Raw genomic sequence first — 26,229 nt, 5'->3', positions numbered from 1 at the left:
TGCTCATGATCATCTTGTCCAGTCGGCTCATTCATCAGTGCCGATCAGAACATTGCCAGAATGTTATGTAGCTTACCAAGTGGATTGTTTTGCTCTTCACTCGCAGTCACTTAGTACCCTAGGCCTACTCCCGACCAAAAGCCTGTGACTTGTCTTAATCAATCCATGTGATCTTGTTTCGCTGAATCTCCCTCTGTATATTTGTGTTAATCGGTTTCAGGCTGGGCAAATAAGTGGAGATCGGTATAGGTAATCTACTCGTTTGCTCCTCTATCACCGATCAGGAACATTTAACGTGCGATAATGTCTCCTAAATCAGGTATAGGCCTATTGTTTTTGCTCGGCCGTGTATAGGTAGCTTCAAAAGCCCACGGAAGTTGTGAAATATCGACGCCCACCTACATCCGCCCACGCCTGCTCCTACTCCTGCTTGCCGGCATGTGCACGGGAGAGACGGTATGAAAGGCTTATCCCGGCAACAACGTGGTGAAATGGGACTGTATGGAATGGGCTCGTAAAAACACGGCCAACTTACCGAAAAGTCTGTCTGCTAAGGGTATTAGTACACCTACCTAGTGATCAGACCATCAGAGCGGTAACAGAAGACAGGGTAAAACGGGGGGAAGAAGCCATGTGGAGACTGCCATCTCTGCCACCCCATGTGGTCCTCTCTCCAGCCAGAGAAGCTTCTCTCTCTGATCACAGCCCTGTTTTCCTTGGACACACTCTAAAGGTTTTCTCTCACATATCACTATCTACCCCGTCTATTTCTGTGACTCGGCAGATGTTGAAGAAAGCAACCCTTTATACTGTTACCATCCTAGAATGTCATCAGAAATGCATGTCTTCTCAGAAGTTGCCTTTAAACTTGTGTGACTTCCTCTTCTGAGTTTCCACACAATGGGATAAACTAGGTTGTCATGCAGATGAGGTTTGACATTTGGCTGACTACAAAATGAAGGAGGCCGCATTTTAAGGTACCTTGGGAATGGGACATGTCTTTATACGTCGATATTAACTTCCTGCCTTAAATGCTTTCATTGAGACACAGCCATTTAATGTTTTGAATGGAAGTGATGCACGTCATGTCATAATGACAATCATTAACTTGGTTGAGGAAATTGTGTCCATGTTTGTTTTTAGTGTGAAACCATTAGTTAGATCAGGGTGTTTTCATTTTGTGTCGGTGCAGCCAAACAGAGCTAAAATAAAATCAATGGTCTTATACAACTGGTTAAGATGGGGGACTTTGGCATCATTACTGAGCAGGCCTGTGTGTGTGTGTGCGTGTGTGCGTGTGTGCGTGTGTGCGTGTGTGCGTGTGTGCGTGTGTGTGTGTGTGTGTGTGTGTGTGTGTGTGTGTGTGTGTGCGTGAGACACTTTGACCCATGACTCAGTTGTTAAATAGTCGGTAGGGATTTTAGAATCAGCTTCAGTGTTTGATGTCAGGAGAGGGGCAAAGAGAGATCGGGGAACGGAGGAGAGAAGGGAAAAGAGGCCAGGGAGTCTGTGACGCACCTTTCCTATGGAGTGAGCAGAGGGTGTAAAGAGATCCATAACTCCGTACACCACACTATTTACCAAGAGAGTTTTCATCTAAATTCTTCGTAGCTGTCTATTTACCACTACAAACCGATGCTGGCACTTAGACCGCACTCAATGAGCTTTATACGGCCATAAGCAAACAGGAACGCGCTCATCCAGAGGTGGCCCTCCTAGGCTTGGGACTTTAATGCCGGGAAACTTAAATCAGTTTTACCTAAATTCTACCAGCAACAGGAGGGAAAAAAACTTGAGACCGCCTTTACTCCACACACAGAGACGCGTACAAAGCTCTCCCTCACCCTCCATTTGGCGAATCTGACCATTCTATCCTCCTGATTTCTGCTTACAAGCAAAACTAAAGCAGGAAGCACCAGTGACTCGGTCAATAAGAAAGTGGTCAGATAAAGCAGATGCTAAGCAGGACTGTTTTGCTAGCATAGACTGGAATATGTTCCGGGGATTTTTCAGAGGAGTACATCACATCAGTCACTGGCTTCATCAATAAGTGCATCAATGACGTTGTCCCCAAAGTGACTGTACGTACATACCCCAACCAGAAGCCATGGATTACAGGCAACATCCGCACTGAGCTAAAGGGTAGAGCTGCCGCTTTCAAGGAGCGGGGCTCTAACCCGGAAGCTTATAAGCAATCATGCTATGCCCTCTGACGAACCATCAAACAGGCAAAGCGTCAATACAGGACTAAGTTGGAATTTTACTTCACCGGCTCCGACGCTCGTGTTATGTGGCAGGGCTTGCAAACTATTACAGACCACAAAGGGAAGCACAGCCGTGAGCTGCCCAGTGACACGAGCCTACCAGATGAGCTAAATTACCTCAACGCAAGTAACACTGAAACATGCGTGAGAACATTAGCTGTTCCGGACAACTGTGAGATCACGCTCTCTGTAACCGATTTGAGTACGACCTTTAAACAGGTCAAAATTCACAAGGTCGCAGGGCTAGACGGATTACCAGGATGTGTACTCCGAGCATGCGCTGACCAACTGGCAAGTGTCTTCACTGACATTTTCAACCTGTCCCTGGCTGAGTTTGTAATACCAACATGTTTCAAGCAGACCCACCATAGTCCCTGTGCCCAAGAACACGAAGGCAACCTGCCTAAATGAGTACAGACCCGTAGCACTCTCCTCCATAGCTATGAAGTGCTTTGAAAGGAGGCTGGTAATGGCTCATATCAACACCATTATCCCAGAAACCCTAGACCCACTCCAATTTGCATACCGCCCAAACAGATCCACAGATGATGCAATCTCTATTGCACTCCACACTGCCCTTTCCCACCCAGGTGGTGAGGGTAGGTAGCAACACATCTGCCACACTGATCCTCAACACTGGAGCCCCCCAGGGGTGGGTGCTCAGTCCCCTACTGTACTCCCTGTTCACCCATGACTGCATGGCCAGGCACGACTCCAACACCATCATTAAGTTTGCAGACGACAGAACAGTTGTAGGCCTGATCACCGACAACGACGAGACAACCTATAGGGAGGACGTCAGAGACCTGGCCAGGTGGCGCCAAAATTACAACCTATCCCTCAATGTAACCAAGACTAAGGAGATGATTGTGGACTACAGGAAGAGGAGGACCGAGCACGCCCCCATTCTCATTCTCAAGACTCCTGAACAGCTAATTAAAGGGGCTTCCCAGGCCCCTCTTTTACGCTGCTGCTACTCTCTGTTAATTATCTATGCAAAGTCACTTTAACATTACCTCAATTACCTTGACTAACCGGTGCCCCCGCACATTGACTCTGTACTGGTACTCCCTGGATATAGCCTTGCTATTGTTAATTTACTGCTACTGTTGAATTATCTGTTACTTTTTATTTTTTTACTTAACACTTATTTTTCTTAAAACTTCTTCAAGCATTGTTGGTTAAGAGCTTGTAAGTAAGCATTGGCAAGGTCTACCTACACCTGTTGTATTCGCGCATGTGACAAATAACATTTGATTTGATTTGATTTGGAACTCTCTCTTTCTTTTACACACACACGGACAGGCACACGTGTCTCGCTGAAATCTCCTATCCCATCCTTGTACAAACATACAAAGGACTTATACCTACTTGGCCCATTGAACAGATGGAATTCAAAACTTGATCTCAAGATGGGGGAGTGTACATGTGAAGTCTTGTCTCTTATGACTGAAAGAGGAATCTTATGTTGGCCTGCAGAATCAGTGTTTATTATTAATGAGTGGATCCATTCAGATCAGTGGTCATGAAGGAAAGGAGACAAGGCAAAGGGACATTTCAGAGTGTTTTCATCACTAGTCCCGTGGAGGTACAGTTTTTCTGGTAGGGCAAGCATGGCAGGGTTTGGCCTGGCCTTGCATCCTGGCATGCAGAGAACAAAGGCCTCGAGGAGGAGTGTAGGCTCAGATTTATTACCTAGATTGGATCAGAAAGTGGTGTTTGAGGAGGGAATTTCTACCTGGGGAGGTGAATGTATACCGCTTCGTTTCTGGATCTGTGTGATCAGGCATGGTATAAAATGTGCTGTGTGTGGGTGCATGTTTGCATGCGCATGCATTTTCGCTTGCTTGCGCGTGTATGTACGCGTGTGCACTTTTCATTGCGTGTGTGTGTGTGTGTTCCTGGCTCGGACTAGCCCAAGTAAATTAAGCACACAGTGAGAGTGAGGGGTAAGCATCCGTAATTCTATATTGCCTGGAATGAGGTACGGGCTAAACTACAGATATTAATAGATTTATGCTCTGTCTTTGTCAGCTGAAACTGAAGAAGCTGGCACTAAATGACGATATCAACCTGTATTTGCCCCATAGCGTGGCAAAGTTATTACGGTATCGTTTGAAACAAACACACAGGTAACAGTGGAATAACGTAACTGTGGACATGACCTATTTAAAGCCTTAGGACAGACGCCTTCATATAAAGCATTCTTCTTCTAACTGAACCTGTAGCCAAACACAGCACAGAATTACAATGACACCCTGAAACAACCCACTGGGCACAGATGTCAGTTCAACGTCTTCTGTTGATTTAGATTTCGTTGAGTTGTCAACTAATGTGAAATCAACAAAAAATGAAATGTGACTCGTTTCAGGAAACTAGTCGTACAGTGCCGGTCAAAAGTTTGGACACACCTACTCATTCAAGGGTTTTTCTATATTTTTACTATTTTCTACATTGTAGAATAATAGTGAAGACATCAAAACTATGAAATAACACATATGGGATCATGTAGTAACCAAAAAAGTGTAAATATCCAAATATATTTTAAGTAGCCACATATTGCCTTGATGACAGCTTTGCACACTCTTGGCATTCTCTCAACCAGCTTCATGACGAATGCTTTTCCAACAGTCTTGATGGTGTTCCCACATATGCTGAGCACTTGTTGGCTGAATTTCCTTCGCTCTGCAGTCCAACTCATCCCAAACCATCTCAATTGGGTTGAGGTTGGGTGATTGTGGAGGCCAGGTAATTTGATGCAGCACTCCATCACTGTCCTTCTTGGTCAAATAGCCCTTACACAGCCTAGAGGTGTGTTTTTGGTCATTGTCCTGTTGAAAAACAAATTGTAGTCCCAAGAAGCGCAAACCAGATGGGATGGCGTATCACTGCAGAATGCTGTGGTAGCCATGCTGGTGAGTGTGCCTTCTAAATAAATCACCTATAGTGTCACCAACAAAGCACCCCACACCATCAAACCTCCTCCTACATGCTTCACGGTGGGAACCATACATGCGGAGATCATCCATTCACCTGCTCTGCATCTTAATTATGGAGGTGATCCCTGCACAGGGATAGCTCAGCGGAAATTTCAGAGCGCCACCTATAGTACTTTACTTAGTACTCGTTAAATCTCAAACTTTCATTAAAACACACATGCCAGGTACTGAATTAAAGCTACACTCGTTGTGAATCTAGCCACCAAGTCAGATTTGTAAAATGCTTTTCGGCGAAAGCATGAGAAGCTATTATCTGATAGCATGCACCCCCCAAAATACCAGCACGACACGTAAACAACAGATTTTGCGGTAGCCGGCGCTACCCAAAACGCAGAAATAAAATATAAAACATTCATTACCTTGGACGAGCTTCTTTGTTGGCACTCCTATATGTCCAATAAACATCACAATTGGGTCTTTTTCCCGATTAAATCCGTCATTGTATACCCAAAATGTAATTTGCTGAAGGCCAGTCTGATGCTGCAAAAAGTCCATTTACAAGACGCAACGTCACTTTTTAAAATTACAAAAGTTGCCTATAAACTTTTACAGATCACTTCAAACGACGTTTCTAAACCAACTTTAGGTATTAATAAACGTTAATGATGTATCAAATTGATCACGGGGCGATCTGTATTCGATAGCAGCAAGTCTGGAAAACATCGTCCATTTTTTCAGTTTCACAACATACTGTGGTGCGTCAGAAGAAGGGAGGGGTCTATTCGTGTTGTAACCAGGGATAAATGATTCTGATATTGATAGCAATGGTGATCGTGTGGAAGCTGTAGGCGTTTACAGGGGGTTCGCATATATTTTCTCTCGTCTTAAACAATTCATTGAATGGCGGACAAATATTTTGTTTTTGTTTTTGGTAAACAGTTTTACCAGGGATTTTTACTCCTAAACACGTTCTGTTATAGCCACAGACCCGATTTAACCAGTTTTAGAAACTTCAGAGTGTTTTCTATCCACACATACTTATCATATGCATATACTATATTCCTGGCATGAGTAGCAGGACTTTTAAATGTTGCGCGATTTTTAACAAAAAGCTGCGAAAATTCGCATCATCCATAACAGGTTTTAAAAATACACGCTGGTTGAACATCTCAAATCAGACCAAAGGACAGATTTCCAACGGTCTAATGTCCATTGCTCATGTTTCTTGGCCCAAGAAAGTCTACTCTTCTCATTGGTGTCCTTTAGTAGTGGTTTCTTTGCAGCATTTCGACCATGAAGGCCTGATTCACGCAGTCTCCTCTGAAGAGTTTATGTTGAGATGTGTCTGTTACTTGAACATTTATTTGGGCTGCAATCTGAGGTGTAGTCAACTCTAATGAACTTATCTTTTGCAGCAGAGGTAACTCTGGGTCCCTCTCCTGTGGCGGTCCTCATGAGAGCCAGAGTGTGCAAAGCTGTCATCAAGGCAAAGGGTGGCTACTTTTAAGAATCTCAAACATAAAATATATTTTGATTTGATGATAACATTTTTGGTTACTACATGATTCCATGTGTTATTTCATAGTTTTGATGTCTTCAATATTATTCTAAAATGTAGAAAACAGTATAAAAAAAACTTGAATGAGTAGGTGTCTCCAAACTTTAGATTTTGCAAAAAGTAGTAATTCAATTGTTGCCAGAAGCACAGTTGCAGTCACCAACGCTCTGGATAACATAAAAACAGTATACTAACCAGCTCTTTTAGGGCGAGTAAAATGGTCAGAGTGAGCTGTTCTCTCATTTGTGTATGGAAGTAGCTCGCAAGCTAGCCAACGTTAGCCAGTTAGCTTGGGTGCTTGACTGCTGTTGTTAGGTCAGAACGCTCGGATCAACTCTACTCCTCGGCCAGAATGCTCCGACAATCTGACAACGCTCTGAGTTTACAGTAAGAACGCCCGGAGCGCACTCTGAGCACACTCTGTCACTCTAGATTAAATTAATGAACACACCCGTAGTATAAACCAGCCTTTAGTCTTGAAATCTTTGGTTGTTTAAGTACAAGGCCTCACATGTGAATCCTTAAAGAGATGGGTGGGGCTAAGGCTTTAGAGGGTGTGAACGATGCTGAATGGGTGTAGACAAAGAAGAGCTCTCCAGTAGGTGTACCAAAAAATTCAAGGGCCATTTTCTTAAAAGTGAGGTTACAAGTTTATCAACTTTCCCCCATTGTTCCTCAACTGTCTTGTAAGATAAACCATTTTCTAGCTCTGAGTCTCTACTTTTATCCAATGTAAAAAAATATATATATATTTCATTCAAATTGATTCAAACACTTTTTGCCCAATGGCCTACACCAGGGATCATCATCTAGATTCAGCTGCGGGACAATTGTTTTCTTGAGCGGATGATCGGGGGGCCGGAACACAATTAATAATAAATGGTAGACTGCAAATTGACCGCAAGAATCCCAAACAGATATAATGTTTGACTAAAACATAATCATTTCAAACCTTGCTTACATTTGTATATGATCACGTCTCTTTATTATGCATGGGGATAATTGGGAACATATTTCCTAAATTAAACTCATTTGGAGCTGATTTCATGATGTTTTTGCAGTCTTTTATGTCCAACAATGAAGAAAAATTATACACATATTGCCAGTTGGGGAACCCTGGCTTACACTTTCTGGATACTTCGGCATAAGGAATACCTGTTAGGGCTGACGTGTTGTAACATCTGCCAGTGACATTTGACCTACTTGCAGTTCAGTAAAGTCCTCATGTGCAAAACAGCCCTTACTGTTTTCTTTGTACGTGAGCATGATTACCAAAATCAAAGAATGAGATGGGGGTAGGAGTGAGAGTGTAGGGTATATATGCATAGGGGTAGAGGTGCTGCTACTGATGACCTTGCCACACACACACGCACACGCACACACACACACACACACAGAGGGCTCTTTCATAGAGGCAAAGATATACCATCAGGTTACATTCCCCCTCTTCATCACCACCCTCTTTGATACCTAGTGGAAGGTATCACTAGACTTCCCTTTCCCAGGATAAAAGATTTGACATGTCGTTACTCTCCTCTCTCTCTCTTTCTTCTCCTGGAACGTGTGCGCTTGTTCTATGACAGGCCAGAGACAGCAGCAGCAGCCATGGCGACAGGCCAGACAGAGGAGCCGATTGGTCCGAGATTACAAACCACACAGGAAGTTTTGCTGTTTGCCGCTGCCTGATTGGAGGTGAAGTGAAAGACAACGACCCCTTTGTGTGGATGCCTCCTGCTGACGTTTTCCACCAAACCAGTTCTGTCTCACATGTCCTTTGTTCCGTTGTGCCTTGTTGCAAGATGAGGTCTGATATAGAGGACTATAAGGGTTAATCAACCCATCTGGTGTGACATGTTTTATCTCAATACACCCGACCTCCTGCATGTGCAAGTTATTTATTTTACCTATAGCGGAGGCTCAGACTATACAATACATTCAGGTGTATGACTATAGATTGCAGAGACTGAGCTTAATGTAATGAACAGTGGTGTGAACAACCATGCCCTGTGTGTGTGGGAACAGATGAGTAGCGGGCTTGGCATGGTTCTGCTCGGCTCCACTGTCTGCATGTGGCTGGTCTGGGCTTGTGGGCTCAGCACAGAGGTGCCTACGTGACGAACGCGCTGATTGGCTAATGCAGGTGAGTGCATGCCAGTGTGTGTGTGTGTGTGCCTGAAGGCATGCGCTAGTCACACACCCACGCACGTACACAGTGTATACACACATACCCACAATAACGCTCATACAGTCATCAAATAAGATCTTAGCCACACATAAAAGTAGCATTCATTCAGTGTCTCTCTCATACGGCATTTGTCTGCATGCAACAGACCATGGGTCTGGGCTAGGGTCGGTCGGCGTCTATAACCCAGAACCCGACCACCTAGCTGGGGCCTAAGTTATGGAGACTTCACTAGATACAGGAGAAGCATCTGGAAAGCTGCTTTCTGCAACTGCTTGAATCGCGGCCTTCCTCTCTGCCAATAGGTCTGTACATGTTCCTCTAAACCAAACTGACCTGCTAACCTGAGGGTATTAAAGAGCCTCCCCACAGGTAGTTGTCAGGACAATACCCACCACTAGTCTACTATGCATCTCCCAGGCTGCTCTTACAATGCCCTCCACAGTTACAGTAGACACTATTGTTAGAGCAGACGTCAAACTAACGCGTTGGCACTGGCTGCATGCTGAGCGGCATGTCTAAAAGCACAGGAGGGTAGAGGACGGGGTGACGGGGTGAACCGCGGGGGGGGGGGTTGGACACCCCCTCAGGGTGAAGCGTCCATCCTGACCCCCTCTCAGACAGACGCCTAACAATACCTTACCCACAACGCCTCTGCAATGTTCCACTCCGGCCAACGGCGGCTAAGTCTGGGGACTGCCGTGTTTCATCCTTTATCCCCACGCCGGCCGGCGTTACCATGTTGTGTTTAATCTCTGTGAGAGAGTGTCAGAGTGCGATGCCCCCAGGTCTCGTTCTGTAAGCTCAGAGATGTTTCTGATCTTGTTGGATGAGAAACGACTTGTGTGAAATGGGGGGGCTCGGTGGAGTGGCTGCATTCTTGAGTGATGTCGACACGTTTCTTCATGGATAGAATCATGACATTTTCCCGTCTGCTTTAACCCCATGAGTGTTACGGGAATGTTGTCATGACAAAGGTCCATCCATTGAAGCTGTGAGGCGCGTCCGCCTCGAAGCGGGCGGTTTCGGTGGAGCCTTCCACCCAGCAGGACCAGTGGTAGCGCAGCTATAAGTTCAAATTGAAAAGACTTAGAAAGGGCAGGCAGGCACGCACGCATACACACACACATGCGCGCACACGGACACACAATAACCCATTCCTGTGATCTTTGCTCTCTGTTGTGTTTACACAAGCACAACTCTGGGAGAGATCTGAGGGCTTCAGGCCATGGTACCAGTACCAAAGCTATGAAGTCATCTTATTAAGATTACAACCCCTGTACGCCATGTACTGTACAGCCCTGTTTTCACTTCCCGTTAAGGTCTCTTGTGGGTGAGACGAAGGGAAAAGGAGGGACGGTCGACGGGGAACCCCAGTACAACGTGAGAAATCTCGCCGCCCTGGTAGATTTCACAGTCGTGTGGCGCTCCAGCAGACACTGTTAAACAGTCCTTGCCTTAGCTTATCATTCTGGGACATTTCACCGTTTTTACTAATGGTCTCACCTTTCTAACTGTCTGGCTAGCAGATAGATATCATGGCCCAATTAGAGGATAGTGGCCATTTGTTTCCCATTACGTGATAATTGTGTTCTTAAAATGTTTGACTGATGTGTGATGAATAATTAAACATGATGGAAATACAGTTGAAGTCAGACGTTTACATACACTTAGGTTGGAGTCATTAAAACTCGTTTTTCAACCACTCCACAAATTTCTTGCTAACAAACTATAGTTTTGGCAAGTCGGTTAGGACATCTACTTTGTGCATGACACAAGTCATTTTTCCAACAATTGTTTACAGACAGATTTTTCACTTATAATTCACTGTATCACAATTCCAGTGGGTCAGAAGTTTACATACACTAAGTTGACTATTCCTTTTAACAGCTTGGAAATTCCAGAAAATGATGTCATGGCTTTATAAGCTTCTGTTAGGCAAATTGACATCATTTGAGTCAATTGGAGGAGTACCTGTGGGTGTATTTACAGGGCCTACCTTCAAATTCAGTGCCTCTTTGCTTGACATCATGGGAAAATGTACAAACAATAGTACGCAAGTAGAAACTCCATGGGACCACGCAGCTGTCATACCGCTCAGGAAGGAGACGCGTTCTGTCTCCTAGAGATAAACATACTTTGGTGCGAAAGTGCAAATCAATCCCAGAACAACAGCAAAGGACCTTGTGAAGATGCTGGAGGAAACAGGTACAAAAGTATCTATATCCACAGTAAAACGAGTCCTATATCGACATAACCTGAAAGGCCGCTCAGTAAGGAAGCAGCCACTGCTCCAAAACCGCCATTAAAAAAGCTAGACTACGGCTTGCAACTGCACATGGGGACAAAGATCGTACTTTTTGGAGAAATGTCCTCTGGTCTGATGAAACAAAAATAGAACTGTTTTTGGAGGAAAAAGGGGGAGGCTTGCAAGCCGAAGAACACCATCCCAACCGTGAAGCACGGGGGTGGCTGCATCATGTTGTGGGGGTGCTTTGCTGCAGAAGGGGCTGGTGCACTTCACAAAATAGATGGCATCATGAGGTAGGAAAATGATGTGGATATATTGAAGCAACATCTCATGACATCAGTCAGAAAGTCTTCCAAAGCACCCCACACCATCACAGCTCCTCTATGCTTCACGGTGGGAACCACACATGGGGAGATCATCCATTCATCTACTCTGCGTCTCACAAAGACACAGCAGTTAGAACCAAAAATCTCAAATTTGGACTCATCAGGCCAAAGGACAGATTTCCTCCAGTCTAATGTCCATTGCTCATGTTTCTTGGCCCAAGCAAGTCTCTTCTTCTTATTGGTGTCTCCTCTGAAAGGTTGATGTGAGTTGTGTCTGTTACTTGAACTCTGTGTTGCATTTATTTGGGCTGCAATTTCTGAGGCTGGTAACTCTAATAAACTCATACTCTGCAGCAGAGGTCTTCCTTTCCTGTGGCGGTCCTCATGAGAGCCAGCTTCATCATAGTGCTTGATGATTTTTGCGACTGCACTTGAAGAAACGTTCAAAGTTCTTGAAATTTTCCGGATTGTCTTTAAGAAATGATGTCTTTAAGAAATGATGGACTGTCATTTCTCTTTGCTTATTTTAACTGTTCTTGTCATAATATGGACTTGGTCTTTTACCAAACAGGGCTATCTTCTGTATACCATCCATACCTTGTCACAACACAACTGATTTGCTCAAATGCACAAAGAAGGAAAGAAATTCCACAAATTGACTTTTAACTTTAAACAAGGCACACCTGTTAACTGAAATGCATTCCAGGTGACTACCTCATGAAGCTGGTTGAGAGAATCCCAAGTGTGTGCACAGCTGTCATCAAGGCAAAGGGTTGCTACTTTGAAGAATCTCAAATCTCAAATATATTTTGATTAACAATTTTTTTGGTTACTACATGATTCCATATGTGTTATTTCACAGTTTTTATGTCTTATATACTATATACAACATATCAAATCAAAGTTGACTTGTCACGTGCGCTGAATACAGAAGGTGTAGACCTTACAGTGAAATGCTTACTTACAGGCTCTAAACAACAGTGCAAAAAAGGTATTAGGTGAACAATAGGTAAGTAAAAGAGGAGTTGGCGGGTGGTGGGTTGCAGGACACAATGCAGATAGCCCAGTTAGCCAATGTGCGGAGGCACTGGTTGGTTGGGCCAATTTTGGTAGCATGTACATGAATGTATAGCTAAAGTGACTATGCAAATATGATAAGTAGCAGCAGCTTAAAGGAGGGGTTGGGGGGTGTACACAATGTTAATAGTCCGGGTAGCCATTTGATTACCTGTTCAGGAGTCTTATGGCTTGGGGGTAAAAACTGTTCAAAAGCCTTTTTGTCCTAGACTTGGCACTCCGGTACCACTTGCCATGCGGTAGTAGAGAGAACAGTCTATGACTGGGGTGACTGGTGGCTTTGATAATTTGTAGGGCCTTCCTCTGACACCACCTGGTGTAGCTTAGCCCCAGTGATGTACTGGGCCATACGCACTACCCTCTGTAGTGCCTTGCGGTCGGAGGCGGAGCAATTGCCGTACCGGCAGTGATGCTCTCAATGTTGCAGCTGTAGAACCTTTTGAGGATCTGAGGACCCATGCCAAATCTTTTTAGTTTCCTGAGGGTGAATAGGCTTTGTCGTGCTCTCTTCCCGACACTGTCTTGGTGTGTTTGGGCCATTCTAGCTTGTTGGTGATGTGGACACCAAGGAACTTGAAGCTCTCAACCTGCTCCACTACAGCCCCGTCGATGAGAATGGGGGCATGCTCGGTCCTCCTTTTCCTGTAGTCTACAATCATCTCCTTAGTCTTGGTTATGTTGAGGGATAGGTTGTTATTCTGGCACCACCCGGCCAGGTCTCTGAACTCCTCACTATAGGCTGTCTCGTCGTTATCGGTGATTAGACCTACAACTGTTGTGTCGTCTGCAAACTTAATGATGGTGTTGGAGTCGTGCCTGGCCATGCAGTCATGGGTGAACAGGGAGTACAGTAGGGGACTGAGCACGCACCCCTGGGGGGCCCCAGTGTTGAGGATCAGCGTGGCAGATGTGTTGCTACCTACCTTCACCACCTGGGGGTGGCCCGTCAGGAAGTCCCGGATCCAGTTGCAGAGGGAGGTGTTTAGTCCCAGGATCCTTAGCTTAGTGATTAGCTTTGAGGGTACTATGGTGTTGAACGCTGAGCTGTACTCAATGAATAGCATTCTTATATAGGTGTTCCTTTTGTCTAGGTGGGAAAGGGCAGTGTTGAGTGGATCTGTGGATCTGTTTGGGCGGTATGCAAATTGGAGTGGGTCTAGTGTTTCTGGGATAATGGTGTTGATGTGAGCCATTGCCAGCCTTTCGAAGCACTTCATGGCTACGGACGTGAGTGCTACGGGTCTGTAGTCATTTAGGCAGGTTGCCTTCGTGTTCTTGGGCACAGGGACTATGGTGGTCTGCTTGAAACATGTTGGTATTACAGAATCAATCAGGGACATGTTGAAAATGTCAGTGAAGACACCTGCCAGTTGGTCAGCACATGCCCAGAGCACACGTCCTAGTAATCCGTCTGGCCCTGCAGCCTTGTGAATGTTGACCTGTTTAAAGGTCTTACTCACGTCGGCTATGGAGAGCGTGATCACACAGTTGTCCGGAACAGCTGATGCTCTCCTGCATGCCTCAGTGTTGCTTGCCTCGAAGCGAGCATAGAAGTGATTTAGCTTGTCTGGTAGGCTTGTGTCACTAGGCAACTCGCGGCTGTGCTTCCCTTTGTAGTCTGTAATAGTTTGCAAGCCCTGTCACATAAGACGAGCGTCGGGAGTTGGTGTAGTACGATTCAATCTTAGCCCTGTATTGACGCTTTGTCTGTTTGATGGTTCGTTGGAGGGCAGAACAGGATTTATTATAAGCTTCCAGGTTAGAGTCCCGCACCTTGAAAGCGGCAGCTCTACCCTTTAGCTTAGTGCGAATGTTGCCTGTAATCCATGGCTTCTGGTTGGAGTATGTACGTACAGTCACTGTGGGGACGATGTCCTCGATGCACTTATTGATAAAGCCAGTGACTGATGTGGTGTACTCCTCAATGCCATCGGAAGAATCCCAGAACATGTTCCAGTCTGTGATAGCAATACAGTCCTGTAGTTTAGCATCTGCTTCATCTGACCACTATTTTATAGACCAAGTCACTGGTTCTTCCTGTGGTCGGATTTACCAAATGGGTGAGGGAGAGCTTTGTACGCGTCTCTGTGTGTGGAGTACAGGTGATCTAGAATCCCTCTGGTTGCACATTTAACATGTTGATAGAAATTTGGTAGAACTGATTTCAGTTTCCCTTTATTAAAGTTTCCGGCCACTAGGAGCGCCGCCTCTGGGTGAGTGGTTTCCTGTTTTCTTATTTCCTTATACAGCTGACTGAGTGCGGTCTTAGTGCCAGTGTCTGTCTGTGGTGGTAAATCAACAGCCACAAAAAGTATAGCTGAAAACTCTCTAGGCAAGTAGAGTGGCCTGCAATTTATCATAATATACTCTACTTCAGGCAAGCAAAATCTAGAGACTTCCTTAGATTTCGTGCACCAGCTGTTGTTTACAAATATGCACAGACCGCCCCCCTCGTCTTACCAGAGTGTGCTGTTCTATCTTGTATATCCCGCTAGCTGAATATCCATGTCATCATTCAGCCACGATTCCGTGAAACATAGGATATTACAGTTTTTGATGTCCCTTTGGTAGGATATTCGTGATCGTACCTCGTCTAATTTATTGTCCAATGATTGCACATTGGCGAGTAATATTGACGGTAACGGCAGCTTTCCCACTCGCCTCCTTCTGGTCAGAGGCATCATACAGAGGCATCTCGCTCTGTGTCCCCTCTACCTGCGTTTCTTCCTCTTGCAAATAACGGGGATGTTGGCCCTGTCGGGTGTTTGGAGAATGTCCTGTGCCTCCTGCTTGTTGAAGAAAAAATCTTTGTCTAATCTGAGGCGAGTGATCACTGTCCTGATATCCAGAAGCTCTTTTTTGCAGAAACATTATGTACAAAATAAGTTACAAATAACGCGAAAAAAACAAACACATAATAGCACAATTGGTTGCTGCCATTTCTTCGGGCTCCATTTAAAAAAAAAATGTCAGCAGAATTTGTTTTTGAAAAAATAAAGAAAAATCTTTGAAGGAATAGGTGTGTCCGAACCTTTGACTAGTAATGTATGTTACTTTGAGTCTTGTCTACTTCTATGTTAAGATTGTCTCATACCTCACTAAACATATTTCTGCCTCCATCTTACTCCATTGAAACCCATGTCACAGTTATTCTTGTCTTTCTCTTTACCTCTCCTACAGGACTATTTTCTCTGTAGCCTATTTCTCGTCTCACAAATCAGCATGTTGAAATCTCTCTCCTTTTGTTTCCCTGTGTTTAATAATAAATCAGCTGCAGGGTTGTTTTTCTCTCTGGCATCTTCGCCGGCTCAGCCCCCAAGCCACTGTGGTCTCTCAAAATGTGCTTATGGCAATAACAAAAAAACTATAGCATGACATATTTATCTGTCATATTTATGCTACATTCATCTCCCATCAGACGGAGCATTTTCACTATGAGCCTCATAACGCTAGCAAAACAAACATGTGTCTGTGCTCTGGGTTAGAATGTGTTCCGGTATGTTTGATATGCTATAGGCCTGTTTATTTGAGCTGTGAAGAGCACTAGCTGGAATGAAACGCTTGGCACATGACTCGTCATATTTCTTAGCATGAGGAGTGTCGGCCATTTTATGACTGATAGTTCGTTGACCTGAGGCTGCGAGGGGATACTGGAAGACTAACGCATAATTACTGGCCTAGTGAACGCAAGCCCCAAAATGATTTATGTCAGACATTTTTTTTGCAAACTATGCAGGTTGCCGTGGTAACGGGTATACCGAGCAGCGTGTGTAAACAGTGTGGTCAGTGTTGTAGATATGAGTGGAGTGGATCCCACGGTGTGTGTGTGTGTGTGTGTGTGTGTGTGTGTGTGTGTGTGTAGGAGTGGCTGTACATAACCCTTGGCGCTCCTCTACCTCCGGACACTCCCGTTCGATAACGTCAGAGAAGAAGCTTTCCCTCGACATTCCCACATCTCCAAACATCTCCGGAATCCCATTTATTCTGACGATGCCATGGTAACCAGAAACTGCACTCACCTGTGAAAAGACCAGATACATTCCCTGGCATTCCTTTTCGCAAGTACTCTATGGATTCGTATACTGTATGTTGTTTCGTACCCATCACACAAATATACCATTGGGCACATGGAAGTTAGGAAATAGATGGAATCTTGCTGGATGCCCTGAATGCCTGTTAAAACCTCTTGTTCCAAGTAAACACTAGTTATCACACTACAGAGTCGCTACATGCAGATGGATACACCCACAACTCAGCTAGGAGCCCACGTAAACACTCACACGTACACCCCTTGGCACAGTTGGGCAACAAACACACACTCACGCGTACACAAACACGCATGCACCGCACACGCACACACATGCATATACACCCCCTTCCACAAACCCTTCAACAATCCCTTCCTGTCAAACGTTGATGTGCCATTAGTAAGGGGGCGTGGCTAGTGAGTGATTGACAGCTTGTTGGCAGCGGACAGTGCCGAGAGGAATCTGAGGGGTGAGCTTAGCATGCCTGTGGCCCAGGGCCTCTAAAGCGAGGCGCGGAGAGACAAACGACAGTAAGAGAACAGACGTGCTGGAGAGGTCTCTCTGGACGTGTGGCCACTAAAAATAGAGCCAAGTGCAAACCCCGGACCGGCATATCCTCATTGCTCTATCGACTGTGACGATGACAGATGGACAGTTGTCCAGTTGTAGGTAGGCCTGCCACTCGCATACCTGTGTGTGTGTGTGCGTGCATGCATGTTGCGCGTGTGTGTGTGTACGTGTGTATTTCTCACTGCCAAAGGGGTTGGCAGAAATAGTTGGTAAGGGCTGACTGTACGTGCACCAGGTCGAAAAGGAAAGCAGGAGCGAGGGAAAACCCGCAGTTCTCTCCTTCACTCCAGCCCATGCCACCACAAACAGGCCTAATGTTCACAAAGTGGCCCATAACTGCCTAGGAGGGCCAGAAACCATAGTAAAAACACAGAATCTGAAAGCCACAAAAATACATTCACTAAACCACTGGCCTGGAACTCACCTATAAACAGTCCTTGTTCGACAAAGACTCAGAATATGAAATGACTTAACACAAGGACACTTGACATTTGACTTGGTCTGAGAGAACAGAGAACAGGAAGGGGGAGGGCTGAGAGAGGAGTGAGAGACGGGTGAGCGAGGGATGAGAGAGTTGTGTAGAGAAGGGCTATAGAGGGGTGACATCGGAGCAAGAGGGGGTTGAAAGTGGAGATTGAAACGGATGAGAGGGGTGAGAGAAGGATGAGAGAGAGGAGGACAGAATGATGGCGAGATGAAACAGAATGACAGGTCTTTCCCCTCCTTCCCTCGTTGCAGGAGTTTCTGATCTTATAAAGCTCTCCCTAAGTAGCTCAATATGTCTGTGGTGGGTTGCCAGTGTTGTGAATGTCACCCCTCCTGGTCTTAGGATCGCTTTACTGCCTGTATGAATGGACTCCATGTGCTGAGGGAGTGTGTGTGTGTGTGTGTGTGTGTGTGTGTGTGAACAGGCGTGTGTACATGTGTACACGTGTGTGTGTGTGTGTGCATGTGGTTCAGTTTAACCCTTTACACCGAGCGCTGCACCATTTAACCCCTGTGCCTCAGGAGTGAGACTCCAATTAACAGCCTTTCCCGTTCTTTCAGCTGCAGCTGGTGCCACATATGCAACAGGACTGCATCCGATCTACATACGACGCAGTGATACTGTGTCTATCAATGATTTCAGGTTCACACTCACTCCATGCACACACACCGTCGGTGTCAGTCCATTGGACTTTCATTTAAGCCCGTTTGCATCAAGCAGCCTATGGCTATTGTATCGATGATATGGCTTTTTCAGGAGTCATTTTATTCTTTGTTGCATGCTTGAAGTCTAGCACAATCTCCACTTTACCACATGGAGGAATGAAATCGAGAGAGCGACAGGACAAATAAGTAGAAGGTGGGAAAAGGTGTGCGGGGAAATAAGACTGTGATTTCTTCAGCGTCAAAAAGGGCGCACAAAAAGTTTTCCAAAAGTGTTGGGGAGCGCTCTCAAAGTGTGCTCATTAGATAGCTCGTGTAGAACTCGGTGAGGTGTGTGAGACTCGGTGAGGTGTGTGAGAGTGAGAGACAGAGCACTCCCCTAGTTGGTGTGGTGCATCCACCCACTCGTGCTGCGTTTGGCCTGCTGCCTGCGTCAGATCGAGAGAGAGAGAGAGCAAGGGAGTTATGGACTGTTACTGAGGACATTTGCTTGTCATGTTTCAGGAGCTCTGGAAGTGAAAAGGAAGAAAATGAAGAGGTTGGGAGGAAGAAGGACAGCTGCGTAGCTTTGAGCAGCCCTGAGTTCTCTCTGTGGTATACAATAGACTTGGAGTGATGGCTTCAATATGGATGAAGAGGTAATCCCGTAAAAAAACACATGAAACGGATTTCTTCAAAGAGTATGGTTTTAATCTTTCCATATGACATCTAATATGCTGCATTTGTGTGTTTCATCATATGTTATGGTAGAATCATTTACTGAACAAATCCCCTGATGGTTGGATGAGAGTGTGGCTCACTGAAATGCAGCTCTACTATCCGGTAAAGAAATCCCAGGACTAAGGGCAGGGTTTCAGAGCTGGCTCCAAGAGCATCTGGGGTCATGGTCGCACTTCCTAGGTTACTGTCCTGGTTTGGACATTTAGATTCCTATGCTGCAAGTTACAGTGCTCAGAAATAGCTTTGTCCTGGGTTGTGTTCAGTTGGTCACACGTTGCCAAATGTTTCGCAACGGAAAAATAAATCATGTGTTCTCATTGGACAAATTCAACAAGAACCTCCCACATTTCACATTTCTTCCAAACGTTTTTTCCCAACTGAACACAGCCCTGGTGTTGTTGACTGAGGAAATGGATGCGTCTTCACCAACGTCATGGCTCTAGTCCTCCTACACAGCCTGGCCTCAGAGCAATACGAAATATACTTTATGTATTTATGAGCACCTCTAAGATGTATGATACCTACTAATGGTCTATTTACTTGAGACAGAAATTAAATTAGGGAGGTTGGGTTGGCGTAGTCCGCGACAGACTAGCAATCCAAAAATTGCATGTTCGAGTCGCATCAGGAACAACTGTAGCATTTTACCTAACCCTTCCCCTTATTCTAAACTTAACCGAATTAACCCAACATATTATGTAAATTCACTTAACCTTTGTTGTTTTAGTTCTCCTAACCTTTGTTGTTAGTTTCCCTAACCAGCCATGTAAATTCCACCCGTAATTCTCCCTTGTTGTTACGTGTTGTAATACTCAAGTCCGTTCTTGAGACCACAAATTGAATGTCTTGTCTCGCTGTCAGATACATTTTTACTCGGTCTTGACTCCGTCCCAGACAATGAACAATCAGAATTTTGACTTGCCTGCCTTGCCTAAGTTAAATTAAGGTTACATTTTTTTTTTTTTTACAAAAATTAATAAAAATGTTTCCCGAGACCAGCAGAGTAAAAAAAACTCATAATTATCAGCTCCCCTTCAGTCAGTGCATAAAACTGCTTCGCCGGGCCAAATATTCACACTCCTTTCATGACACAACAATATCTTATCACCTATTGAAACCGGGGCTTCCTACTTTACTTGTAATATTACTGTCCTTTACTTTCGTTGAAAAAAAAATCCTCAAATGTTTTCGAGCTCATCAGAATTTCCTTGATTCGCTGGAAGGGAAGAGTCGGGGAAATTGTTTGAAAGTTGCATACTCACTATTAGTAAGGGGAGACCAGGGCAACATATTTAGTCTTTTTATCTATTATAGACCTGTTTGGGTTAGTGATCATTTGTAGAGTGGCTCTCTATTTTCCCTCTCAATGCATATTTTCACCATTCTGTATGTCTGAAGAATACATACTTCCGGCGCCAACAGAGACGGCCGCCTCGCTTCACGTTCCTAGGAAACTAAGCAGTTTTTTTTTTTTTTACGTGTTATTTCTTACATTGGTACCCCAGGTAATCTTAGGTTTCATTACATACAGTCGGGAAGAACTACTGAATATAAGAGCAACATCAACTCACCGGACATCAACATCAGGACAACGGAATGGATCCCAGCCTGCGACCCAAAACAAAGACGTCGTAAAAGAGGGAAACGAAGCGGTCTTCTGGTCAGGCTCCGGAGACGGGCACATAGCGCACCACTCCCTAGCATACTTCTCGCCAATGTCCAGTCTCTTGACAACAAGGTTGATGAAATCCGAGCAAGGGTAGCATTCCAGAGGGACATCAGAGACTGTAACGTTCTTTGCTTCACGGAAACATGGCACACTCGAGAGACGCTAACGGAATCGGTGCAGCCAGCTGGTTTCTTCACGCATCGCGACGACAGAAACAAACATCTTTCTGGTAAGAAGAGGGGCGGGGGCGTATGCCTTATGGTTAACGAGATGTGGTGTGGTCACAACAACATACAGGAACTCAAGTCCTTCTGTTCACCTGTTTTAGAATTCCTCACAATCAAATGTCGACCGCATTATCTACCAAGGGAATTTTCTTCGATTATAATCACAGCCGTATATATTCCCCCCCAAGCAGACACATCGATGGCTCTGAACGAACCTGTATTTGACTCTTTGCAAACTGGAAACCACATATCCTGAGGCTGCATTCATTGTAGCTGGGGATTTTAACAAGGCTAATCTGAAAACAAGACTCCCTAAATTGTATCGGCATATCGATTGCGCAACCAGGGCTGGTAAAACCTTGAATCATTGCTATTCTAACTTCCGCAACGTATATAAGGCCCTCCCCCGCCCTCCTTTCAGAGAAGCTGACCACGACTCAATTTTGTTGCTCCCTGCCTACAGACAGAAGCTAAAACAAGAAGCTCCCACGCTCAGGTCTGTTCAACACTGGTCCGACCAATCTGATTCCACGCTCCATGACTGCTTCCATCACGTGGACTGGGATATGTTCCGCACTGCGTCCAACAACAACATTGATGAATACGCTGATTCGGTGAGTGAGTTTATTAGAACGTGCATTGAAGATGTCGTTCCCATAGCAACGATTAAAACATTCCCAAACCAGAAACCGTGGATTGATGGCAGCATTCGCGTGAAACTGAAAGCACGAACCACTGCTTTTAACCAGGGCAAGGTGACCGGAAACATGACCGAATACAAACAGTGTAGCTATTCCCTCCGCAAGGCAATCAAACAAGCTAAGCGTCAGTATAGAGACAAAGTTGAGTCGCCGCAAGGCAATCAAACAAGCTAAGCATCAGTATAGAGACAAAGTTCAGTCGCAATTCAACAGCACAGACACAAGAGGTATGTGGCAGGGTCTACAGTCAATCACGGATTACAAAATGACAACCAGCCCCGTCACGGACCAGGATGTCTTGCTCCCAGGCAGACTAAATAACTTTTTTGCCCGCTTTGAGGACGATACAGTGCCACTGACACGGCCCGCAACCAAAACATGTGGACTCTCCTTCACTGCAGCCGACGTGAGTAAAACATTTAAACGTGTTAACCCTCGCAAGGCTGCAGGCCCAGACGGCATCCCCAGCCGCGCCCTCAGAGCATGCGCAGACCAGCTGGCTGGTGTGTTTACGGACATATTCATATTCACTCAATCCTTATCCCAGTCTGCTGTTCCCACATGCTTCAAGAGGGCCACCGTTGTTCCTGTTCCCAAGAAAGCTAAGGTAACTGAGCTACCTCCCCGCACTCACTTCCGTCATCATGAAGTGCTTTGAGAGACCATACACCTCCACCCTACCTGACACCCTAGACCCACTCCAATTTGCTTACCCCTGGATCTCGACCCCGCCCTGTGCAACTGGGTACTGGACTTCCTGACGGGCCGCCCCCAGGTGGTGAGGGTAGGTAACAACATCTCCACCCCGCTGATCCTCAACACTGGGGCCCCACAAGAGTGCGTTCTGAGCCCTCTCTTGTACCCATGACTGCGTGGCCACGCACACCTCCAACTCAATCATCAAGTTTGCGGACAACACTACAGTGGTAGGCTTGATTACCAACAACGACGAGACGGCCTACAGGGAGGAGGTGAGGGCCCTCGGAGTGTGGTGTCAGGAAAATAACCTCACACTCAACGTCAACAAAACAAAGGAGATGATTGTGGACTTCAGGAAACAGCAGAGGGAGCACCCCCCTATCCACATCGATGGGACAGTAGTGGAGAGGGTAGTAAGTTTTAAGTTCCTCTGCGTACACATCACAGACAAACTGAATTGGTCCACCCACACAGACAGCATCATGAAGAAGGCGCAGCAGCGCCTCTTCAACCTCAGGAGGCTGAAGAAATTTGGCTTGTCACCAAAAGCACTCACAAACTTCTACAGATGCACAATCGAGAGCATCCTGTCGGGCTGCATCACCGCCTGGTACGGCAACTGCTCCGCCCACAACCATACGGCTCTCCAGAGGGTAGTGAGGTCTGCACAACGCATCACCGGGGGCAAACTACCTGCCCTCCAGGACACCTACACCACCCGATGTCACAGGAAGGCCATAAAGATCATCAAGGACAACAACCACCCGAGCCACTGCCTGTTCACTCCGCTATCATCCAGAAGGCGAGGTCAGTACATGTGCATCAAAGCAGGGACCGAGAGACTGAAAAACAGCTTCTATCTCAAGGCCATCAGACTGTTAAACAGCCACCACTAACATTGAGTGGCTGCTGCCAACACACTGACTCAACTCCAGCCACTTTAATAATCTGAATTGATGGGAATTGATGTAAAATATATCACTAGTCACTTTAAACAATGCTACTTAATATAATGTTTACATACCCTACATTATTCATCTCATATGTTTATGTATATACTGTACTCTATATCATCTACTGCATCTTTATGTAATACATGTATCACTAGCCACTTTAAACTATGCCACTTTGTTTACATACCCTACATTACTCATCTCATATGTATATACTGTACTCGATACCATCTACTGCATCTTGCCTATGCCGTTCTGTACCATCACTCATTCATATCTTTATGTACATATTATTTATCCCTTTACACTTGTGTGTATAAGGTAGTAGTTTTGGAATTGTTAGGTTAGATTACTCGTTGATTATTACTGCATTGTCGGAACTAGAAGCACAAGCATTTCGCTACACTCGCGTTAACATCTGCTAACCATGTGTATGTGACAACTAAATTTGATTGGATTTGATCAATGTTCTTCTGAAGTATGAACACAGAGATACTGGACATTTTGAACTGTTATTATGATGGCAAATTTGACACAATTGCGATCATGGTCTTGAATTGCACTCACATTTTTCTGGTCTCTGTCTTTACTTGGTCTCGGACCCCACACCCCCCTCCCGATCTTGGTCTTGAATCGGTCTCGCTTTAGGTGGTCTCAAACACCGCACTGGTTGTTACGAATACGGCACTGGTTGTTCCATTTTCAGATATTTTGTTTATTAGTTACTTCCCAATGCACAACAATGCCTACAAAATAGATGCTTTGGGGTATGGAAAATAGATATCTGAATAGGAAGATTGTGATGTATATAGGGCTAATATACGTCCTCCAAGAGATAATGCTAAGTTACGTCATCTAATTTCTATGCTATTGTACAACCGGGTAAGACATATGATACTATGAGTTCTATAATTCATGTGATATTGTACGACCGCTATTCCATTTACAATGTAACATAATGTTGCATATCATAATAAAATGGAGTGTTTTATGTATAGAATGACATGAGTAGTCCTGAGACCAGGTTGTCCTCCTTTACCCCAGTTTGAACTCTGGGTTGTCAACACCTTGAAGGGAAGGGCGCCATCCATCATTCCCAAATGAGAGACAGCAAGGACAACTGATAGGTTATCTTTCAGCATGGAGGTTTCCCAACCCTGGAGTAAAATGACAGGTCGTCACATTTTCACAGAGGCACTTCCCTTCCCCTCAGTCCTCCACATCCTCTCTTCCTCTTCTTCTTCTGTTTCATTTTTTTTTGTTCTCTGCAATGCCTTCAGGGTGTAATGCCTTTTCTTTGCTGTTTCTTCTGTCACGATGTCCTGATGTGGTCCTGTTTTTACATACTGCTTTCTGGTTTTATTTGGGGGTTTTGCCAGCCGTAAGTACAGTTCGAATGTCTCAACCTGACACCATTGTTCACTCATTGTTCATACCTTGATGATATGTTTGACTATGAGTTGTTTCTGTCTTGGAGATATTCGATATCTAGGCCCACATAACAGGATAGCATCTAGCATCCAACGGACCTATCATCTGATTTTATAGAGGTGATTAATCTGTAGTCTAATCACTTTATTGACTTCATTTGACATTATTACCATGCAGAAAGCTCAATAATTATCTCTATTTTGGGGATTTTAAGACATCAGCATACAGATGTTGGACCTTAATTTGATCACTATTTTGTTGCTGAGAATTTTAAGCAGGAAATTGCAAACTTGTGGTGTATTTATAGTGGCTTCTACTGTTTGTAATTTCCACTTTCAAACTTCAGACTTGATTTGCCCTAATGAAAAATGTATCAACCCCTTCAAAAATGTCCATTAATTATAATGTACATAATCATTCAGATTTCCTGTTGCTGCAAAATGGCTCAAATTAAGATCCTACATCTTACACTCCCGTTCTTCCCCACTCATCGAATCACATCAAAGTCCAAATGATTGGATTTAACAGGCTTGCATCCTTCAAATAGACTCTTACCAACATAGTAAAATGCAACAGACTTGTTTTTTCCTTCCACTGTTGGAGAACATGAAAGTTTGTTTAGTCTATGTTGAACCATCACTCCACGCATCACTCCACTGCTCATTGATCACCACGTTGGAAGAGGGACGGATGGAGAGTCACAGCTCGTAAAGACGAAATTTTCAGACGTTAGCCTCTCTGGTAATTACCAGTGGGATGTGACGGATGTGCTAACGCTAGACTGCTAGTCCTAATTGGGGCCTAACCATTGAAAGGAACAGCCACTTCAGTCAGAACATGCCTCGTCTGGCATCACTGCCAGCCATTAGCGCTGAATGGATTCCATAATGTTCCATTAAACCCATTCTCTATCACTCTGTTGTGTTCATTTACTCTCTCTTTTTCTTCCTCTCTTTCTCTCATTCTCTTGTTCGATCTCTCTCCCTCTCTCATTCCTCTCTCTCTCTCTCTCTCTCTCTCTCTCTCTCTCTCTCTCTCTCTCTTTCTGTTTACTCTTTCCCTCAGTACCTCTCTTTTTGGCTTGATCACTCTAAATGGGGGGAGTGCATTTTTATTGTTCCCCTAATGATTTGAGGCACTGATCAGTAGAGAGCTTTTAAGGTGAGCACGTCATCCTACATTTTTAAAAAAAAACACACACAAAACAAACAAATGTCCCGTTCCAGGGCGAGATAGTGTGTGGTGACTGACCTCCTTTGTAAACAAACTGACGCACTGAAACGTTTCTTTTTGTTGTCTTGTTTTATTTCCCAGTGCTGGCCTGCTCCTTTTGTGACTTGTTGTGTGTTTTATCTCTCTCTGATATGAGGGCATTCCATTGGCATGGTGTAACGCACAGGCCACATGGTAGCATAGCCCTCCACACAGCACATTTCCAACGGCCCGTGTGAGGCGGGTTAACCTCTACACCGCCTTCTACGTGTG

At 44.9% G+C, this 26,229-nt stretch overlaps 1 protein-coding gene across 17 annotated transcripts in view; it reads left to right on the top strand.

Annotated features, from left to right (window-relative positions):
• The window catches only part of LOC149974427 (uncharacterized), a 72,741-nt gene that overhangs the window by 21,416 nt on the left and 25,096 nt on the right, over window positions 1-26,229 (top strand). For 8 of the 17 annotated variants that reach the window (XM_090212507.1, XM_090212517.1, XM_090212513.1 and 5 more), the window contains one exon: window positions 18,849-18,982. The exons of the other annotated variants lie outside the window; for them this stretch is intronic. In XM_090212507.1, the coding sequence (XP_090068633.1) occupies window positions 18,971-18,982 (12 nt within the window). In that variant the 5' untranslated portion in view covers window positions 18,849-18,970. The remainder of the gene's footprint in view (window positions 1-18,848; window positions 18,983-26,229) is intronic. 17 annotated transcript variants of the gene reach the window in all.

Source organism: Oncorhynchus mykiss, chromosome 20 (assembly GCF_057628025.1).
Source record: "Oncorhynchus mykiss isolate SJ-2025 chromosome 20, ASM5762802v1, whole genome shotgun sequence".
Lineage (NCBI taxonomy): Eukaryota > Metazoa > Chordata > Actinopteri > Salmoniformes > Salmonidae > Oncorhynchus > Oncorhynchus mykiss.
The sequence above is the reverse complement of the archived record's forward strand: the minus strand, read 5'-3'. Positions and strand labels throughout refer to the sequence as shown.